Here is a 21246-nt window from a genome sequence, read left to right on the forward strand (position 1 = left end):
AGGAAGCACTATTGCCTGCGGAAGTGAAGTTGCCTGCGATCAAGATGCTAGAACAGCTGTTGGACAGTACATTGATGCATTCAAAGAGAGGCTCTTACAATTACAAGAGGTTCAACTGGATAGGATGAGCACATTGGAACATTATGGGCAGATGCAAGATAAGACTTTAGCAAAGATAAATGACTTGGTTTTGCGCTACAACAGTAAGCTGGACAAGACATTCCAAAAGAAGTTTCAAATAAAGTGGGAAGGCCCCTTCAATATAGTTGAGTGTTTTCCGAATGGTACATATCAACTGGCTAACCTCGATGGGACTCTACAGAAGTCAAGGGTAAATGGATTGCGTCTTAAATTATATCATGCTAGATTAATGATGGTGGAGCAAGATGAGCTGTCTGCACAACAAGTAATGTATGTGAGGGATGAGAAGACTTGTGACGCGACGAGTCTCATATCACTTTTTGCTGCTACTGATCATGAATGATTTAGCAAGCTTAGGGGATTGTGCGCGTCTATTACACGTGTCAATGCAAGAGACTTGCCGATACACTGTGTGCTAGCCACAAATGGCTCCAAGCATGCAACTAGCCTAAACTAGTAAGCTCAAAGATGACGATGGTGTGTCATTCACCGCTCTACGCTTGCTGTCGTGGAGGATTCCTCGTTGCAAAGAAGGAGCCACCGCTATGCCGCACTCAACCGCTTTGCCGCCGCCATGCCGTCATTGCAATGCTCGATCGCACTCTCTCTCTCTCTCTCTCTCACGCATGCACACACACACAAAGAGATGAAGAAGAAGAAGATGGAGATGGAGCAAGAGAACTCTTCAATTGCACAAATGAGAGAATGAGTGATTTTTTAAAGGTTTAGTTGACTTTTATATGAGCTCGTCCCATTCACACTTGGGCTCCCATGCTTAGCCAACTAACCCTTGAATGTTCCAATTAGAGTGCGTCCTCTTATCGGCGATCACCCTTACCCTTTTCCTATTGGACCGACAAGCCTGGTACCTGACTCTACCAAATAAATAATATGGCGGCCGTCGTAGGTGATAGGAATGTGCGTGAGGGTTAACATGCCCCCCTTCTTGATGTAGATTCCATCCTTGGAAGCTGTTGAGTTGAAGCTGGTTCGTCGAGGTGGAAGAGCATTTGAGATGAATATCCTTAGCCTTCTTCAGTCACTGCAAAATCAAACAACATTGGCACAATAATTGGATTCTCATATACTATTAAAAAGCATATGCAGTTTTAGGCAAACAAATTGATTGGTAGCAAAATTTTAAACCATTTGTCAGCAATAAACATTAAATTGTAATATATTCAAACGCATAATCAGTTGTAATGGTAAAACATTAAACAAGTCTGGGGTCGCTAATTCAATGGTCGAAAGGTATTAGAGGTCAACTATTAATACCACGGGCAAGCTTCTCAATTTTCTCTAATCAATTAAGTTGTTTAATCACAAGAGCCAAGTATTTCATGTCCGAGGGTTGACTAGAGGCTATACCTAGAAGACCTTGTAGTTAAGCTACAATAAAAGGAATTTCTCATGAAATCATCACCTCACTTATTTCCTTTTCTTTAACCCCCCCAAGTCTTTTCACATTGTTTCAATTTTGATGTGTGTGCTTATTTTGTATGCCTTGGGTTTTTTGCTTTTCAAGGAAAAACGCTCACATTGGGAACCTCTAGGGCTCTAGTACCATAGGTGATACCATTAGGAAGGGAATGGGGTAAAGGAGGGCCTTTTTATTTGGCAGTTTAAGGAAATATTTAAAACTTGATCAAGCTTTGACCAAGGGCTAGAATGGTGGGATAGATAGCCTAGACGTGCCTTTATAAAAATACTTTTACTTATTTTTCTGGAGAATATATGAAGATTTTACTAGATCTGGTTGGAGTTACTCTCCCCCTAAAAGCACCTTTTCAATTTTCAAATATTAAAAGTTTCCCTCTCTTGTCCCCTCTTTTTCTTCTCTCTCTTCTTATTTCTCCCCCTCCAAAAGTTTCCCAAGCTCTCTTTCTCTCTCCTCAGCTGCTAAAAAGTGAAGATCTGCAATCTTTATCCCCAGTCTCTCTCTAAAATGCCCTAACATCTCTCTCTCTCTCTCCTCCTCTTCTCATGCTAGGGTATCTTTTTGTAAAGTAGCCTATCACAAATCATTCTACCTCTGTAACATCTCCCTCTAGATTTTCAACCTCTTCCTCCATAGCTACAACATATCCTTCTAAACCTGCAACCTCTTCCTCCATAGCTACCGCATCTCTTTGTAAACTTGCAACCTCTTTCTCCATAGCTAAAACATCTCCTTCTAGATCTGCAAACTCTTTCTCTATAGTTGCTACATTTCCTTCCAAATCTACAACTTCTTTCTTCATAGCTCTAACAGCTTCTCTTCCACATCTGCAACCTCTTTCTCCATAGATCCAATAGCTTCTCTTCAAGATTTGCAACCTCTTTCTCCATAGCTCCAACATCTCATTCTAGATCTGCAACTTCTATCTTCGTAGCTCCAACTTCTAGATTCCCAATCCACTTTCGCTCTCTTCCCAAGCTTGCATCTCTCTTCTGAGTTCCATAACCTCTTTCTTGATGTGCAACATCTCTAGCTGTCTATCTCCTTTCAAAATCCTTTTCATAGTTGCTACAACATCTCCTTCTTTACGGTGTGTATGTGTGTGTGTGAACTATGCACTATGCAAGTAATTTCTAGCAAGAGTGACTTAATCATAGCTACCCGGCAAAGGATTACAATGCAGTATAGATCTACTATACATAGTGCCAATGTAGCAGAATGCAAGGGGTGTATGTAAGGCTTATGAAGGGTCACAAGTTTCAATGTTGACAAAGGATCCTAAGGTAGGTGCCAATTCCTGCAAAGCATGTGTGGTGAGTGTATTTTTTCCATGAATGACTTATTAGAGCTCTTTTTTCTTTGAAACTAAAAGAATTATTTATTAATCATCTCTTGTTTTAGCAGATTCTCCTATATTCAACAACATTGAAAATTGGTACTAGTGCGTCCAAAAGATTTATTTGAAAGTTGTTGTCAATGGTTAGAAAACTTGACTCCAATGCATTTCAACAATGAAGGCCACAATATGGGTTGTCTAAATTCAACAATGTTCAAATACTTGCTCTTGGAAGAGGTAAAGTTGTAATGTTTATATTGCAATCAAGTTCACCTATGGATTTAAGAAACTCATATTGTATTTAGATTCTGATATTGTAGATCCATGTGTTCACTTTTGATCTGCAGAAGGTGTAGTGCAAAAGTTAATAACGTGGAATTTCATGCCTACAATATTTGAAAAGTTAAGCCCTAGCGAGATATAATCAGTCACTTTGTGGCTCAATTGTAGACCAAGAATCAACCAAGCCAAGATGGACATTCAAGTGTGGAACCAAATCTCAACAACCAAGAATTGGTTGAAAGTGTCTGCTAAGCTTACAGTTGCAAAGAAAGGTACTGCAAATGGAAGGCAAGACGAAGGGGCCAAAAGACAGAGCAATAGAGTGGTAGTGAGAGAGAGAGCCTAGCTCTGTTTTCCATGTACGAAACATTTAAGTGCACCACTCATATGCTAAGCGAGTGGACTCATGTAATTGATTAAGGCAATACAATTTTTACCATCTTATTGTGTCATCCCTTTACTTGCACTAAATTATGTCATTGTTTTGAAGTTACTTTATAATGTCATTCAAATAGTTGTTATCTATGTGCACTTGTCTTGAAATACTATTGTTTCTCTCATTTTTTAGGCCCGCAAAAATTTGTGTTGAGAATCAAGTTAGCCAATAACTTTTTTCGTTGATACATTCTTGTACATAATTGGATATCAATAGTGGCTGGTGAAGGGATGGTCAAAAGGCACCATAAAACAAAGGAAAGATCATTATTCATATTTCTTAATAAAAGACACCTAAATCTAAATGTGAACAAGAAACATATAGCTGCTAATAGTATAATCAACCTTTATAGAAATCAGGAAGAGAATGGGATATAGGAGGGCCTCTTATTTGGAATTTTAAGTATATATTTAAAACTTAATGAATCTTTGAACAAATTTTATAATGTGGGGGAGGTGGTGGAGTTTAGGACAAATGCACCAAAGTTCCTTGGACCAAGTTAGTGGCTTAGACCACGCAAGTCGTGGTAGATTTTGATAATCTCACCATAACTTATGTATACAACATGAAATATTGATGGAAGTATAGTAAGTACTTAAAACTTAAGGAATCTTTGATTAAATTTCAAAATGGTGGGGGAGGTGCTGGACTTTAGGACATATGCACAAAAGTTCCTTGGATCAAGTTAGTGGCTTAGACCATGCACTTCATGGTAGATTTTGGTAATCTCACCATAACTTATGTATACATATGAAATATTGATGGAAATATAGTTTTAATATGTCAAAAACATGATAAGACTCATATTTTGATTTGAAAGGACACAAAAAATTTATTTTTGAAAAAATAGAAGTTTATGCAATAGTTGCAGTTTATTGCTGAGCTTAAATGAGTATTGAATTCCATCAATCTTTATTGACATATCGTAGAAGCTTCACATTTGTACTACATACCTAAAAATGATATTTTCAAAATAAATTGAGTCAATTTAAGAAATACCTGACCTATATTCACGACTTAGTGTAAATTCTTGCGATTTAACTAATTATTCCATTGAAGATGAACATGGGAATGCATTAAATATGGACCTTGAAAGTTACCCTTGTAATTTTTATTTTAGAAAATCACATTTGTAAGACCTCCATAATGAGGAGAAGCCATCGTACATGAGAGAAATCACTCACCCGAAAACTAAAATAACTCGTCAAAACACCAAAAAGGCTCACCGGAATATTCCCATTTGTAAGAATATATTTGTGGGTTGTGGCTGAAAGAACGGAACTTTCCATGCGAGGTCATGTTCTTGGGGTAGATTACGGCTAAATCACGCCTATTTTGCACCAAAAAACCCGGCCGGGTGGGATTTTGAGACCCGAGGGACCCGGATCTAGCCCCGTGCGCCACGGCGTGAAAATGGCCTGTTTGACATGGTCAACCCGGCCATTTTCGCGCCGTGGTGTACGGGGCTAGATCCGTGTCCCTCGGGTCTCGAAAACCCACCCGGCCAGGTTCTTTGGTGCAAAATAGGCATGATTTGACAGCCATTTTTGCATCGTTGTGCACTAGGCTAGATCCGGGCCCCTCGGGTCTCGAAAACCCACCCGACCGGGTTCTTTGGTGCAAAATAGTACATGCTACATTTTTTGAGAGAAAGAATGGAACTTTCCATGCGAGGTCATGTTCCGAGGACAGATTATGGCCAAATCACGCCGATTTTGCACCAAAGAACCTGGTCGGGTGGGTTTTCGAGACCCGAGGGCCCCGGATCTAGCCCCGTGCGCCACGGCGCGAAAATTGCCTGTTTGACCAGGACACCTATTTTGCACCAAAGAACCCGGTCGGGTGGGTTTTCGAGACCCGAGGGGCCCGGATCTAGCCGCGTGCACCACGGCGCGAAAATGGCATGTTTGGTCAAACAGGCCATTTGGTCAAACATGCCATTTACGTGCCGTGGCGCCCGCGGCTAGATCCGGGCCCCCGGGTCTCGAAAACCCACCCGACCGGGTTCTTTGGTGCAAAATAGGTGTGATTTGGCCATAATCTGTCCCGAGAACATGACCTCGCATGGAAAGTTCCATTCTTTCTGTGATTTGGCTGTAATCTGTCCCGGGAACATGACCTCGCATGGAAAGTTCCATTCTTTCTCTCCAAAAATGTAGCATGTACCTTGATCGTGGTGCAAAAAAATCTCACACTTTGATGGACCCAACAGTCTCCAATGCAACACATTCTTTCAGGTCTTTTTTGAAGTGACCACATTTTCTCAGATAAGTAGACTTCTTACAAAGAGGGTACACAAGATTAGATCCTTAGTGAACATGCCAAAGAAAGTTTAAAAGAGGAAGTGTAATACTTCTCAAACCATAGAGGAACAAACAATTGTAGAGAGTGAAAAAAAAAGTACAAGAATGATGTCCTTGCATGGAAACAACAATCACCTCCTCCCACACCACCATTGAATAAGAAGAACAGGACATGGAGAGTCATCATAGTGGCTTTGCATGATATACAAAAATATTAAAGAGCATGAATCCCATAATACCCAAAGCTCCATACTAAAGGCTAAATCGTGAAATAATTAAGAATTTTCCTATACTACTAGAGTCCAACAGTCTTTGGAATGTCATTGACAAAAAGAAATTGATGACCCTTTATCACCATTGCATACAAAGTGAGTAGATTAAAGTGTGGAACCTCCTCCATCACCTCTCTTTATCTAGTACTTAAGTTATGTTTTCCATCAGGTTAGAGTCATGTAGGAGCGCAAGCTTCATTGAGGATTCTTCATGCTCACTTTTAGATCTTCAACCTCCCTATTTATCTTCATCCTATTTCCTTTGTTCTTATTTCTCTCTGTGTCCTCAAGCACTAGCAAATCTAGGTCCATGTCCCAATCAGAAAACTGGATACCTATACACTTCATGCCCAAGTCGATGAGGCCATTGTGATCATCTACCTTGCAGTCCCTCTTAGAAATCCCTTTGACAAATTTCAACATGCAATATAAAAAATTCTTGTGAGTTTTGTATACATGCTTTAGAAAATCAATCGATAATTATATGGTGTAAGCTCTTTAAAACAATTCATATTAACACATGTGTGCCTGCATGTAGTACTAATTAGAATTCACTTAATTATTAAAAATTGAGTTCAAAAATATTTTTTTGTGGAGAAGATAAATACAGAACTAAACTTGTGTACTTGCACAATAATACAACTCTTGGATGTCATTATCTAAGACTTAATTACTTTTAATATTGAAACACCAGAACTTGAAAATTTCATGAAATACCAAAATAATCATACCAAAATTGAATTAAAGATTAAAAGAACTTAAATTAAACTTTACAAAAAGTTATGCACATAGTTAGGATGCAATACAAGTTTTCATTAAGATAATGCCCCGTGGTTGAGCTTGTACAATGATACATCATGGGAATGAGATGTGCTTACAAGTACAACCCTTCTCTTCTCCTTATCTTACAATTTTTCTATTCACTCAAAAGGAATTCTATTCAAGGACTGAGGTACTTGTAAAAATTGTAAAGATGTCAGTCATCATTGACACAACTATTGGGCACAATATCAGTGTGGGGGAATACTTGAAGGTCCATGAGCTCCTCAAAAACAATATCGAAGTCAAGCACCTCCCATACTCCCATTCATCTTCAGTATGGAAATTTCATTGACAGGCCTTCATTTACAGATTGGTATCTGCGTACCAATTTTTGCCAATAATAGAGCATTTGATGTGGCATAAGCATGGCCATATAAGAATCTCTCTTGTGAGGGAATCTCTCAACGTAAACACTCTGCATATAAAAACTTGCCAACACCCACATGGATAGATTCAAAGCCGCTGCAAAATATTCCATCGGCTCCCACTCTGCAAAGTCAGATGGAAAATATATGAAGGAAAAACACACCAAATTATGCATATATTGAAACAACCTAAGAGGTAAAATCATAAATGGTACAATCCAAAACATTTAAATATAAGCAGAACATGTACACTTTTCAAGAAATCCAGGTTGAGGCAAAGACATGTCAAGCACCAATAGAGAAGCTATATACACATGTTGTACCTTCGTAGACGCTTGCCATCTTGAGTTTGCTTGAAACCCACAATCTTCCCTTCCAATGATGTGTCTGAGAAGCCATATATTTGCTTTACACCTTGTGTAAACTCCATGAACTTGGCTGCATTTTCACCCACATAAATCATTTGTAGTCATGATAACAAGTGAAGAATCACTATCTTCTTGCATATTGTTGCAACTTATTGAGTCAATAAAACTCCCACATTGATGAGCACCTAAACAATCCATGAAAGCAATGTAACACATGCTCTGACAAAAATGAAGATTAGTTTATATACACGATTTTTATTAGTGCAAGGTAACAAGAAGTGCTAAGATATATACAAAGACAGACAATGACACTGCCACAAATCTCTACAAGAAAGATGGAAACAGAAACCAGTATGGCGATGAGAAAAGATACAAGAACATTGAAAATAGGAACGAAGCTCACTATTCTTACCAACACATATGTTGAAGAAGCCTAACAATCTTACCTAACAATGCTCCTATGTAAAATCTCCCAAAGATGTGGATGAGTGAGGGGAGATCATTTCAGATCTAGATGAGGAACAAGGACCGCGGAAGGTGTTGATGAAGATACTCAAGAAGCATCCCCCACTGCTTTAGATCTATACTTTCATGTCAAGGTTTGAAGGCGAGATTAAGTGATTAACCTCACCTTCACACCTAGATGAGGAAGAAGGATCAAAGAAGGTGTCGATGAGGATACTCCAAAAGCAGTTGTGTTGCAGATCTGTAGCTTTCCATAGAGGTGTGAAGGTGAGGCTAAGTGATCAATGGAGAAGGGAGGTGTTGATGAAGATACCATAGAAGTATCCAATGTTGTAAATCTACAGCTTTCTGTAGAGGTGTGAAGGTGAGGCTGACTGATCAATGGAGAAGAGAGGTTTCAAACCTCTGCTGCAACAAGTATTTGGAGGGAAAAGTGGACTTGAAGAGGGAGATGCAAATCTCATAGATAGAGGGGAGAGAGTAGATGTAGCAGCCTTAGAGAGAGTAAATAGGAGAGAGAGAATGTCAACACGTTTTTTGAAAGACCCCCTTTTAGGAAAGAAGGTGGGGGGAGTCAATAGCCTCTAGAGAGATAAAGAGTGGTTTTTTACCCGAGCTTTATAAAAAAAAGTTCAAATATTGTTATTTTCTTGTTTTATTAGTAAAGAAAAGACCCCTCCACCTCTAGGCCTATAAGTTTGACCACTCAATTTTAGAACCTGCCACACCCACCATTTTAGTCCACATGGCATTCCCCCATTTGCTCATTCCTTAATCTCATTTTTAATCCCATGGAAAATAAAGAGCCCCTCTTATATCCCATTCCCTTCCTAATGCATGTGAGTGGAGTACCAAATCAAGCTGAGATTTCTCTCCAGCTTAAGATTTTACATTGTGGCACTTTGATTTTTTTGTTTGTTCGTTTTCAGCATTTTAATTTTGTAACTTTGGGGGATCATATAACACTGTTACCCTCCCTAGGCTCATCACACTAGTAAATCCATTTATAATACTTAAGCTAAAGATCTAGGGACTAAGCCCACTAGAAAGCCCTAGTAAATTTCACACAATGCTGCCTAAATCGGATTAAGAACCTAAGTAACCATTGATTATTAGGAAGGCATTCCCCATGGTATTAAGAGAAGATCTCTAACGCTTAGCTTGGTCAAACTAGCTTAGTCGGACTGCTTGTTTTGTAAACTTAGACAAGTGCTTATGACAAAAAATTACATTTAATTTAATGTTTGATACTAAGCAAATGCGTTGAATATTTGCTACCAATTACAAGTAAAGCAGACAAATATGGATGCAAAAAAGATAAGGGTCAATGCTAATGGGCAAGAAACACCTGTTTGCGTTAATGATTGCTCTTGATTTGAAGTGTGAATGAGAGAAAGATTCCATGAAGGTTCAAATCCTGACAACAGCAACATGTTCCTGTACACGTGTAGAAACAAAAGAATATATTGTTGACCGCTGGGTCAACAACACAACATAACTCAAGTTTCGTACCAAAGTCTTATCTTTTGCGAGTTATGAAATGCTGCCGATTATGGCTATAAACGTCATTTGTAATGAGTAGTTATTCTAGTTTCAGAAGCTGGGGTGCAATGGCACTTCCAGATTGTAAATACAAAGCCATTTGACCCTTTCAACCCCATTTTTGGTTAAACCTAAGGTAGCCTTAGTATATAAGGTACCTAGGTCATTTTGTAAGAAAGACTTTTTTTATAATCAAAACTGAGCGCTGCCGTCTACTGTGTGTGAGAGAGAAAGAGAGTGAGTGTGAGCTTCATCCTCTTGCTACGCCCGGATCACTCAACACATTGGAGATCCGACTGCACCATTGCAGTAGGCTCGATGAGAGCTACGCGACAACGCCAAGCATTCCACGCGAGACGAAACGCACACGCCGACGCATCTAGGAGCTATTTGTGGCCGTAAGTGTATCAAACGATGTCTGTTTTCTGCGTGCTAGTAGTCTATAGAATCGTGGCGACATAAGCTACGCATAGGTACTCATAAATTTCAGTTTCGGGCACTTTCAAAATTCTGTTCTGTCATCCTACGCGTTTTCCGCAGATGGGTTTAGAGTGAGGGTTTTGAGTGTAGAAGCTTAGGGACAGGTGTATCCTAGTGAGGAGATGGCGTTCCTTAAGTTTCGTAGGAATCTGGCATGATTAGGTGAGTTACCTTCCGTATGTGTGTATGTGGCTAGGTGGTGTAGTTGAGAGCAGTGAGGTCCTTGATTGTGGTTTAGTTGGCCTTCTTGAGTGTTGTATGTGTAGGATGGTCTCAGCCTGACAAGCTTAAGAGATTTCCTCCGTGTGCCTATCGTGTCATTTGTGTCCTCGATTGACATTATGTTGATCTAGGTAGTGTTTACATGCACTTCATGGGTGTGTGAGTAGCTTCCCGTCCAACATTGGCGCCGTTGCCGGGGACACAAGGACCTAAGTAGGTTTCCTACTAACACTCGTGTGATGGTTGCTTGATTTAGTTTCGGCTAAAGAAAGCGTTTTTCTTAAGTGGATCCGGAAGAGGATATTCCGTGATCAAGTGGATAGCCAGGAAGCATGTGTCTTGCCGAGGGTCTGCGACTAGATAGGTTTAGTTAGGATCTGTGGATTAGAGTAGTTGTTGGTGGTCGAGTGATTTGTGAGGTGATAAAAGCGTTTACTAGTCCGTGTGTGGCAGTGAAGCGTTTTTCTACTCATAGATGCAAAATCCCATATGATTTGTAGGAGTAGCTTTAGGTAAGTGATCCGATTCTGATCTAGAGCTATTCATCACTGAATTATTTGCTAAAGTGCTTGATTGCATTTGAAATCACGGAAAAGTGTGCTTTTGTGGGTAAAAATGCATTAAACAAGCTTTTGTGGATATTTTTGTATGACTGACTGATGTTGTGCATATAAAAGAGCATTTGCAAGGGTTTTGTGAAGAAAACCTGCAATTCTGTAAACATAGACATCCTACGCGTAGGATGTCTCAATGGGGTACTGGAGACCAAATTTGAAAATTCTGACTGCACCAGTGGGTTCAGAGGGTAGGTTTTACCCTAGTAACATATTGACTTGAGTGTTTTTCCCTATTTTTGTTGACCAAAATCCAAAAGGCGGAGTCAGAAAATGTAAAATTTCAGAAAAGGCTTAAATTGAGTGATTTTTGCATGTTTTTGCAATTGTGAAGCATACTTGCACTTGCTGAGAGCATAAGGAAGCATCAGGGACATTTCAGTCTCAAAAAATCAGTAGTAGACATCCTACGCGTAGGATGTCTACAAGGTGATCTGGGCATTTTTTTGAAAATCTGAGTTGACCAGTGTGTTCAGAAGGTAGGTTTTACCCTATTTTCACCTGGAAAGTGGAAATTTGACCAAATTTTGACAGATCAAAGCCAAAAGACGAGAATTGCTAGACATCCTACCCAAATTGTGTTCAAAGCCTAATTTTGAGACCAAACCATAGGGTGACTTCATGTGCATGTTATACATGATGTTTTGAGTGCATGTGATAAATGTCATCTCATTTGGGTTAGTGAAAGGGAAGATTGAGCGGACTTTAGCATTTTGACTGAAAAAGGCAAGAACAACTAGTTTTGGGGTCTTTTGACATCCAAATTAAAATCTAAGCATACCATTGGGTTACTGACATCAAGGGGAAGCTGTGGGACAAGTCTGGGGTCAAACATGCCAAAAAGACATCCTACGCGTAGGATGTCATATGTGTGATTTTGCACTCCAAACTTAATTTTGAGCATACCACAGTGATCAACACCTTAAGGAGAGTCTGTGGTTCAAATTTGGATTCATTCTGAGCAGTTAGACATCCTACGCGTAGGATGTCTAAGGCATGATTTTGAAACCGAAATTCTACTGTGACCATACCATGCTGTCATATAGCCTTAGGCAAGCCTCCTAGTCAAATTTGGTCCAATTTGGAGTTGATTTGATTTAGGAATTCATCAGAATAAATATCAAGCTTTTGGAACAGATTCTTGATCATTTGACCAACCTATAGGTGTCAGAATCAAAAAGTAAAAATAGATGTGAGCTTAGCACATCAACGGGAAGCTACAGTGCAAGTTTGAGCTGAAACAGAGCAAAAACACATCCTACGCGTAGGATGTCTCCAGCTTGATTTAGGACTGCAAACCAACCTATGAGCACACCACTGTGATCAGCACATCAAGGAGAGTCTGGGGTGAAAATTTCAAGTCATTCTGAGCAAAAAGACATCCTACGCGTATGATGTCTCAAGGCCATTTTAAAATCCAAATGAAATTCTGAGCATACCATTGTGTTGATGGACTTAAGGGGAGTCTCTGGACCAAATTTTGTTAAATTCTTAGCAAAAAGACATCCTACGCGTAGGATGTCTCTAGGCCATTTTTAGGGTCCAACTGTAATTTTGACCATACAGAAGTGTTCACAGTGTCACGGAGATCCCATTTTTTTTTTCAAAATTGAATTTGGACTCATTTTGACCATTCTAAACTGCATTTCACTGTTTTGGCCATAACTTTCACAAACGGTATCGGATTGAAAAAGTTTTTATATCAAAATGTAGCCTGAGAGCGGCCTCAAAATTCATCCGGAAGTCAGGGGTGTCTGAAAGCGACAATTTGCGAGAATTGTGACGAAATGGTTGCGGTTTTGGACATAGTTTCGACTTTTCCCTAACCAAAGAACTTGAACACAGTGGACTAAGTCTACTCGAACCAAGCAAAAGCTCTTAAGCCCAAAAATCATGTCTACCCTGGATTCAAACACAGCTTACACAAGCTTGGAGATCCCGACGATAGAGGAATATCCTCCCACAATGGATCTTCCAAACTTGCAATTGATAAAGACCCATCTTGTTGAGAGAGTTTGGATGATTAGTCATGAGAGTGAAGGACTATATAGATACATTGATGACAATGAGGTCAATCTTTATAGGTGCTCAGATCCATACCTAGAAGAGATAACGGATTACAAGCTCTTATATGTCTACACATACGGAGTCGACTGTCAATGGAGATCTATAGTTGTCGACAAGTATGGACGAGAATACAGAGTTGTAGAAAGCACAAATCCACAGACTGTACTAGAAAGAGGTGGATATTTGGTCAATGAAGGACCACAAATGCCTCCACCAAACATGGGAATTCCTATAGGAATTCCAAGAAGAGAGCCACCAGGATTCCCTTCAAGAGCGATAACGAGAGAAGGATTGGGAGAGTCTCTGGTTAGATTTGTAGACAATCGGCGAGTTAGACCATCCCAAGTCCAGAAATGGTTAAACAGAAAATACTCTGGAGATAAAGATCCGAGAGATCACGTAGCGGCTTTTAGAAGAGTGATTAGAGCAGAGGAAGTTTCAGATTTTGCAACACAGCTTGCGGGATTTGGATTGACTCTAGAAGATGATGCTGCTACATGGTTTGACTCGGTGGAAAAATGGGATTTTGAGACCCTAGATGAGCTGTTTGAGGAGTTTAATGAAGAATTCTCGCCAAAAGGCATTGCTCACAACATGGTCTCGCAAATCCATATATTCAAACAGAAAGAGGATGAATCAGTACGCAAAGCATCATTACGGCTCAAGAGATACGTTAAGCTCTGTCTAAGAGCGGAATTACCTATGCAAGCACGACTGATGCTGATCTTTATCTAGGGAATGAGACATGCGGGCCTTCAGAAGGATCTGTATATGATAAGGAGGATGACGCTAAACGAGTTGATCAAAGAAGCTCTTTATCTAGTGGATAACTGTGAGGCATACAAAGAAACGGACTTAAAGAGTCAAGGAGATGACACATCCTCTCAGCACAGTGTTTCACAGATAAGTGAGTCCATTGCCAAGCCAACGGCACCTATTGATCAAGAAAAGCTTATCGACGACTTGGTCAAGAGGTTGATTCCTCTTGCAAGGTCTGATTCAGGAGAGCCAAAGTGGTGTGAAATTGAGAGAAAATGGACGAACCATACGGGGGAAGAGTGATATTATAGCATGGAAAATACTAGGGAGAGGTATGTACAACCTGTTCCAGAAGCACCTACTCCACCTAGATACATTACGGGGAATGCGCCAGGACCAGTAGGAGTTTTAAGGCCACAGCTTGTCTTAGGACAACAACCTCCGCTGCCAGGTGCTAGAATGCCGGTAGACATCAGATACATGCCAATGATGGAAGCATCAAATAAACAAACGCGAGTACCAGCTACAATGTGGTATAGCAACCAAAGTGAGTACTACCCTTTGGAGCAACAAAATGTGAGAGAAACACATGGAGTGGTGAGGCCGGTACAACCTCCACCTCCTGGGTTTCAGTCGAAAGAAAGAAGGTATGAAATGGATGAAAGGACATTGCGATTCATTGCAAATAGCGGCTTATTTAGGTCAAAGCTTGCTTATAGCCAAGAGGAAATGCTAAAAGAATCTCCTCAACCAGAGACAGATTGTCACAAAAGTCATGACAACCACTTGGTCAAACAATGTCCTCATACGGAGATCACTGAAGTAAAAGCTTATTGTCTTGAGTGTGGCATCACTCACTTGATCCCCGATTGCCCGAAAAAAACAAACCAAATCAGGAAAATCACGACAAATGTATCAGGGATTGTTCAGCTCCCTAGTAGCTCAGAAAATGAAAATGTCGTACCAGTTCAAGTGGTTACGAGAGCACAAGCTCAAAAGAAAGCTGATGAGAATCCAGAGACAAAGAACACGGAAAGTGACACGAGTCCAAAGACAGATGATGGTGGACCAAAGACAGACGTACCTAGTAAGAAAACCAAGAGCAAACAAAATAGTTGGAAAGCTAGAAAGACTAGGATGAAAGCACGCAGGGAACGAGAGCAAAAATCCCTAGCTGAGAAGCTTACCAAAGCTGAGGAGAAGATAAATCAACATGAGGAAAAGGAGGCACCTTCTCTTACACAGATGGTTAAACCTCTAGAAGAACCATCCACGGATGAGAAACCGAGAAGTGCTAGTTCAGGAGGATCTGTGTTGGCAGAGAAGGTTAATGAGACATTAGATGCCCTCTTGAAAGCTTATGATGCGAGGCTCAAAAACAACCAAACCTAAGAACACAGGTGGATGACATATCCCTATACGGAACTAGAAAAGCAAAGGTTTGAAATGTGCAAGAAAATGATTCAAACAGCCCAAGCTTTACTAGAACCAACAGTTGCAAAACCTGAGGATGTGATCCGTGTCATGCCTACACAAGTAATCCCACCAAACCAGGAAGTAAAAGAGCCAGATTCTAGTCATGAGCACAGACCAAACCTCAAAGACCTAGCATTAGAACCAAGGATAGTATTGAATACCACGGATAACTCTTCCTAGGGATTTCACCAAGCTATACCTGAGGATTGTAAAGAGATAGATGGTCTTGACGAATTGTGGAAACAAGTCAGAGAGGCCAATGAAGCCAATGACCTAAGAAGACGAGTAGAAAAGACTGGTGATGAACGAGGAGTGTTTCTACCACCAATAGAGGAATTTGAGACTGGATCTCAAATGAATCTAGACGTGCGATCGTATTAGGGCGACAAAGGATCTGTACAATCTATGGATAGTCAACCCCATTCGCTACGAACACTACCATCCTACATGGGAGAGTAAGAGACCAAGTCAGATGTGGTTGCAGTCCCATCACAGAGACTGTCTCCCAACAAGGCCATCGATTCAAAGGGGCTAGTAGATATTCTATCTACCCCAGTCACCTGTACAATAATGTTAGCCGAGTTGCTCAGAATAAGACCAAACATGTGGGCTAATGTGGGTAAATGTCTAGAGAAATTTGGTGTAAAAACCCCAATGACTCAAATCGAGGAAGGTATCAAAGAGCTTGAAATGCCTCAACTAAATACTAGGGCACTGCCATTAAACAAGGTAGGCGAGTATTACGAGGGAGAAGATGGAAACACCACCCTTCCTGTGGAATTCAATGGTGTAAAAACCATGGTTATCCTTGATAGTGGAGCTGGTGTGGCCATTGCAACCAAAGAGGTTTGGAAAAAATGGGGAAAACCTGCCTTGATATCCACACGAATGACCCTGCAGCTTGCAGACGGACACAAAGAAAAGCCCCTAGGACTGCTAGAAAAAGTACTTGTTACTTATTGTGGCATTGAATATGAACACACTTTTGTTGTTGTTGACTTTGGCAAGAAGAACAACTATGACATCATTCTGGGAAGACCATTCATGCGACAATTGAAAATGGTCCAAGATTGGGATTATGACCATATACACCTAAGACATATGGAAACCATAACAAAGATAAACTTGAGGGACCATAGCTATAGGGATGTGACGAGAACACCGGTTGAGGAGTTTTATTCCGCCACAGTAGCAGGATCAGAACTTCCAGCTTGGTTAGGTAAGCCTAAAGAATTGTGGATGTCTGAAGCTTCACAATGTGGTAGCTTGAAATGTGAGGAATGTATCCTAGAGCTGGTTATAGAGGATATGGACTATATCCCAGAACCATTTCCTGAAGAAGAGTTAGAGCCTTTTGGATGGGAACACATCTTAGCTACTCTGGACGTGTGCGCCGTGGAGGATTCTCCCACAACAAAGTTTTGTGATGAAAATGGCTATGATGTCGTTCCTTATTTTGCAGTGAGTGTAATCCAGGAAAACGAAGAGATCCAGACATCAACAAGATCTCGAAATAAGGAGCAAACAAAGAAATGTGGAGAATCAAAAGATGAAGAAGACGACGAGTTCTATGACTCTGTAGAACACTTCGAGCTTCAAGAAGATCAACGACCCGGGAATCAATGTCATCGCTACACGAATAAAGTGCATCAAAAGTGGATTCAAAGTCCTCCGTGAAGACACAGCCACCACAAGCATCCTCATACATGGCTCCTAAAAAGGATGCAAAGACTCAGCTAGGAGGAATACGACCAGAGCAACGAGCTAACAATTCTCTAATCAATGGGCTAGAAAAGTCCTCCAAGAAACTACCACCCATGAGCAAACAGACAGTAACTTTCCACTATCAGCCAAAAAATCAAGGGAAAGTACAAGAAGTCAACCTTGCTGAGGATAGTAGCGATAGTGATGAATCTTACGACATCCCCTATCATCAACTCAGGCCATCACTATCACCAACCCCTTCGGCAACAACCATGACAGGTCAAAAGAACAGGAAAACAAGTCAAAGCGAAAAAGCTCGACAAATCTGGATACCAAAAAGCCAGATCGGCCAAAAACAGATATGGATCAAGAAGACAAAGATCTCTAATGACAAATCACAAGATCCAACACCAAAACAGAAACAAGGAAAGCGTGACGAACGGGTAAGAATATCACAAACTTGCAAGCTTTCACAACTCAGGTTTGGGCTCCAAAGAAGTTGATTCAAGCACAAAAAAGTCAAGAATTCATTTGGATTCCAAAACAACCACAGTATTAACTTTCAAAGCCTGAATCCCGTCACCAACCAAGCGTACAAGGGCTGAAGCAAAGACCACTGTTGACTCAGAAAACAAAAAGGTGGATCCCAAAGAAGTCTCTTCAAACACAAACGAAGCACGGGCAAGTATGGGTTCCCAAACGAGAGCCAACAACAAAACAACCAATAATCGCAAAGAAATGGGTCCCAAAGAAGAACAACAAAACTGCTATCAGTGCATCGCCACTTGAATTCTTACAGTTCTTCCTACGATTACAGTACAGTTAGAAGAGAGCAAGTCGCTTCAATCAAGCAACGATATAGGAGCTTCAAAGACCATTACATTGCTTAGAATAGGAAGCCTTGCCAACAAATGCCAATAAGCAAATTGCTTATACCCACATCTTGCACAACATAAATATTTTCCATGCATTGACTGTGTATGCATAATAGGGCTACATTACAAGGCCTGCATAGGCACAACTTTTAATTGCCCAAGCACAACACATACCCTTTGCGATACCCTGTCGTAAAGGATGACTCCAAATAGGAAGGGGGGAGGCATTCTGAATGCGGACCTAATATTATTACTATTAGAGGGAAATGTTTTGTGAGATGCATTGAATTTTTGCGTTTTATTGTGATAATTTTTTGACGAAATTTAGAGTATATGCCCTCATAGTAGTGTTACAGAGGAGTATGGGAACAAAATCCATATATGAGCCCCTAGGGACATGTGTATAGTGTACATGGCATTTAAATTTCTATTTGAATGATTTTTTTGTTGAGTTGTTTTAAGATTTTCTTTGTTTATTATTAAAAAAAAATTAAAAAAAATCCATAATCCACATGAAGAAAAGACTGACGAGAGGCCTGAGCACTACAAAGAGAAGAAGGTACAGGAAAACGATGAAACTTCACAAAGTATGTCTCAGCAGCCACTACAACAGCCGAAGAACTTGTCACAAAGCAGTGTCAACATACAACCGACAATTCATACAAGTCAGAGTCGAGTAGCTAAGCCACAAAATGAGTGAGGTGTTAGTCCCAAAGCTTCAAGTAATATTCTCTGTGGTCTAAGCGTCTTAGCTATTCTAGGTACTACTTAAGCTGGAAGAGTTGAGCATATCTAAGTTGTGTCGCTCATGCTGGTATAGGTGAGCAAAAGAGTCGAAGTCTAAGTACTTAAGTCTGGTGAAGTGAAGGAGAAGGTCCAAAAGACACTCACGTACTGAGCACAGTGAGATACGAGTGGAGAAACTTCTACATCGAAAACCCTTCTTGGAAAGGTGGAAGCTATTGAGACATCTTTTGATGTCACATGTGCTACAGTTATTCCTAGAAACACCCATCATCTCCTTCTTTTACATTGCATGCTTTTGTTGACAAATTTCTCATATGCATATAGAGTGTCCCATAATTGGCACTTGCATCAGGCACTCTTTCCATGTTTCACCCAAGCACTCACCTTTCATGAACATGTACTTCACGTTCAACGGCTCAACTCCAATAAGAGCGTATACCAAAGGTATTTTTTTCCCACCGGGTTTTTTCCCTTTGGTCATCCAGGTTTTAGACCCTAATCTAAAGACACCTATCACCATCCTCTTGTACATATTCCTTCTACATCAACAATAAGGAAATGCTACTCAAATCAATTGACAAATGAATTGGAGCACCAATTTCAGATCATAGCATACTTCTCCTCAATGGCGAGTCGAAGAATGGCCTACAATGACAAAGCTACAGACAACACTAACAACATGATTGCACAGGAACAAAGAAGTCCCCACTGAAGAAGAGCCACATAAAAGTAATCAGAGGATCTCAAAAGATAAATGGTTATGATGATAGATGTCCGCTCTAATGGATCATAGTTCTTGTTGTGGTTCGACAAAGATACAAGCAGTGCAACAGATGAAGCCAAAACAACAGCAAAGTGTTGACCGCTGGGTCAACTACACAACATAACTCCTTACAAAGTTGTCATTGGCTCACAAGATCAGAAAGCCAATCACTCAATTCTACAGATTGTAGAAGTTATTTCTGAGAATCACAAATAAGCCGAATTCACAGATTGGCTGGAGCAAATGATGGATGGAGCTTTCTCTATCCATGATGATAAGAGTCAAGTTAAACGACATTGGGTTCTTTTTGAATTTAGATATGGTAGTAGACCTATAATGACAGAAACATATGCTGCAGCTCGGAGCGTGGATGTGAAAGACATAAATTTCGTCATCAATTATGATTTTCCTGAATCATGTGAAGACTATGTACATCGGATTGGACGAACAAGACAAGCTACGGCAAAGGCTATAGTCTATACTTTCTTTCCAACAACAAAAGGACAGCAAAGACCACATCGCCATCGACAATCAGGTCATGTCGGGGACGACATGAACGCGGAAGGGGGGAATGTTGACCGCTGGGTCAACAACACAACATAACTCAAGTTTCGTACCAAAGTCTTATCTTTTGCGAGTTATGAAATGCTGCGGATTATGGCTATAAACGTCCTTTGTAATGAGTAGTTATTCTAGTTTCAGAAGCCGGGGTGCAATGGCACTTCCAGATTGTAAATACAAAGCCATTTGACCCTTTCAACCCCATTTTTGGTTAAACCTAAGGTAGCCTTAGTATATAAGGTACCTAGGTCATTTTGTAAAAAAGACTTTTTTATAATCAAAATTGAGCGCTGCCGTCTACTGTGTGTGAGCGAGAAAGAGAGTGAGTGTGAGCTTCATCCTCTTGCTACGCCCGGCTCGCTCAACACATTGGAGATCCGACTGCACCATTACGGTAGGCTCGAGGAGAGCTACGCGACAACGCCAAGCATTCCACGCGAGACGAAGTGCACACGCTGACGCATCTACCAGCTATTTGTGGCCGTAAGTGTATCAAACGATGTCTATTTTCTGCGTGCTAGTAGTCTATAGAATTGCGGAGACATAAGCTATGCATAGGTACTCATAAATTTCAGTTTCGAGCACTTTCAAAATTCTGTTCTGTCATCCTATGCGTTTTCCGCAGATGGGTTTAGAGTGAGGGTTTTGAGTGTAGAAGCTTAGGGACAGGTGTATCCTAGTGAGGGGATGGCGTTCCTTAAGTTTCGTAGGAATCTGGCATGATTAGGTGAGTTACCTTCCGTATGTGTGTATGTGGCTAGGTGGTGTAGTTGAGAGCAGTGAGGTCCTTGATTGTGGTTTAGTTGGCCTTCTTGAGTGTTGTATGTGTAGGATGGTCTCAGCCTGACAAGCTTAAGAGATTTCCTCCGTGTGCCTATCGTGTCATTTGTGTCCTCGATTGACATTATGTTGATCTAGGTAGTGTTTACATGCACTTCATGGGTGTGTGAGTAGCTTCCCGTCCAACATATATCTAGGAGGCACATCAGTGGGAAGAAAAAACTTTGCTAATCACTAAACTCTAAAACAGAAACACTCCAATTGTACTAATCCTACCTACCCTCCATCACTCGAGTGATGAAGATCAAAGGTGTTTGATGACATAGGTTTTTGTTTCAGTGTATCGGATGTGAATGTGTAGGTATGGGTTAATGTTTTGACTTTTATTGTGCATACTCGTTTGCTAATTGCTCTTGCTTTTTTTTTTT

General features: G+C 40.5%; 1 protein-coding gene across 1 annotated transcript; it reads right to left on the reverse strand.

Annotated features, from left to right (window-relative positions):
* Positions 1-2162: 2162 nt before the first annotated feature.
* LOC147434880 (zinc ion-binding protein) lies at positions 2163-2480 on the reverse strand. The gene has a single exon (XM_086490043.1). The coding sequence runs from the start codon at positions 2478-2480 to the stop codon at positions 2163-2165; it is 318 nt and encodes a 105-aa protein (XP_086346169.1).
* Between the last annotated feature and the right edge of the window lie 18766 nt (positions 2481-21246).

Source organism: Adiantum capillus-veneris, chromosome 19, assembly GCF_014529385.1.
Source record: "Adiantum capillus-veneris isolate H3 chromosome 19, ASM1452938v2, whole genome shotgun sequence".
Classification (NCBI taxonomy): domain Eukaryota; kingdom Viridiplantae; phylum Streptophyta; class Polypodiopsida; order Polypodiales; family Pteridaceae; genus Adiantum; species Adiantum capillus-veneris.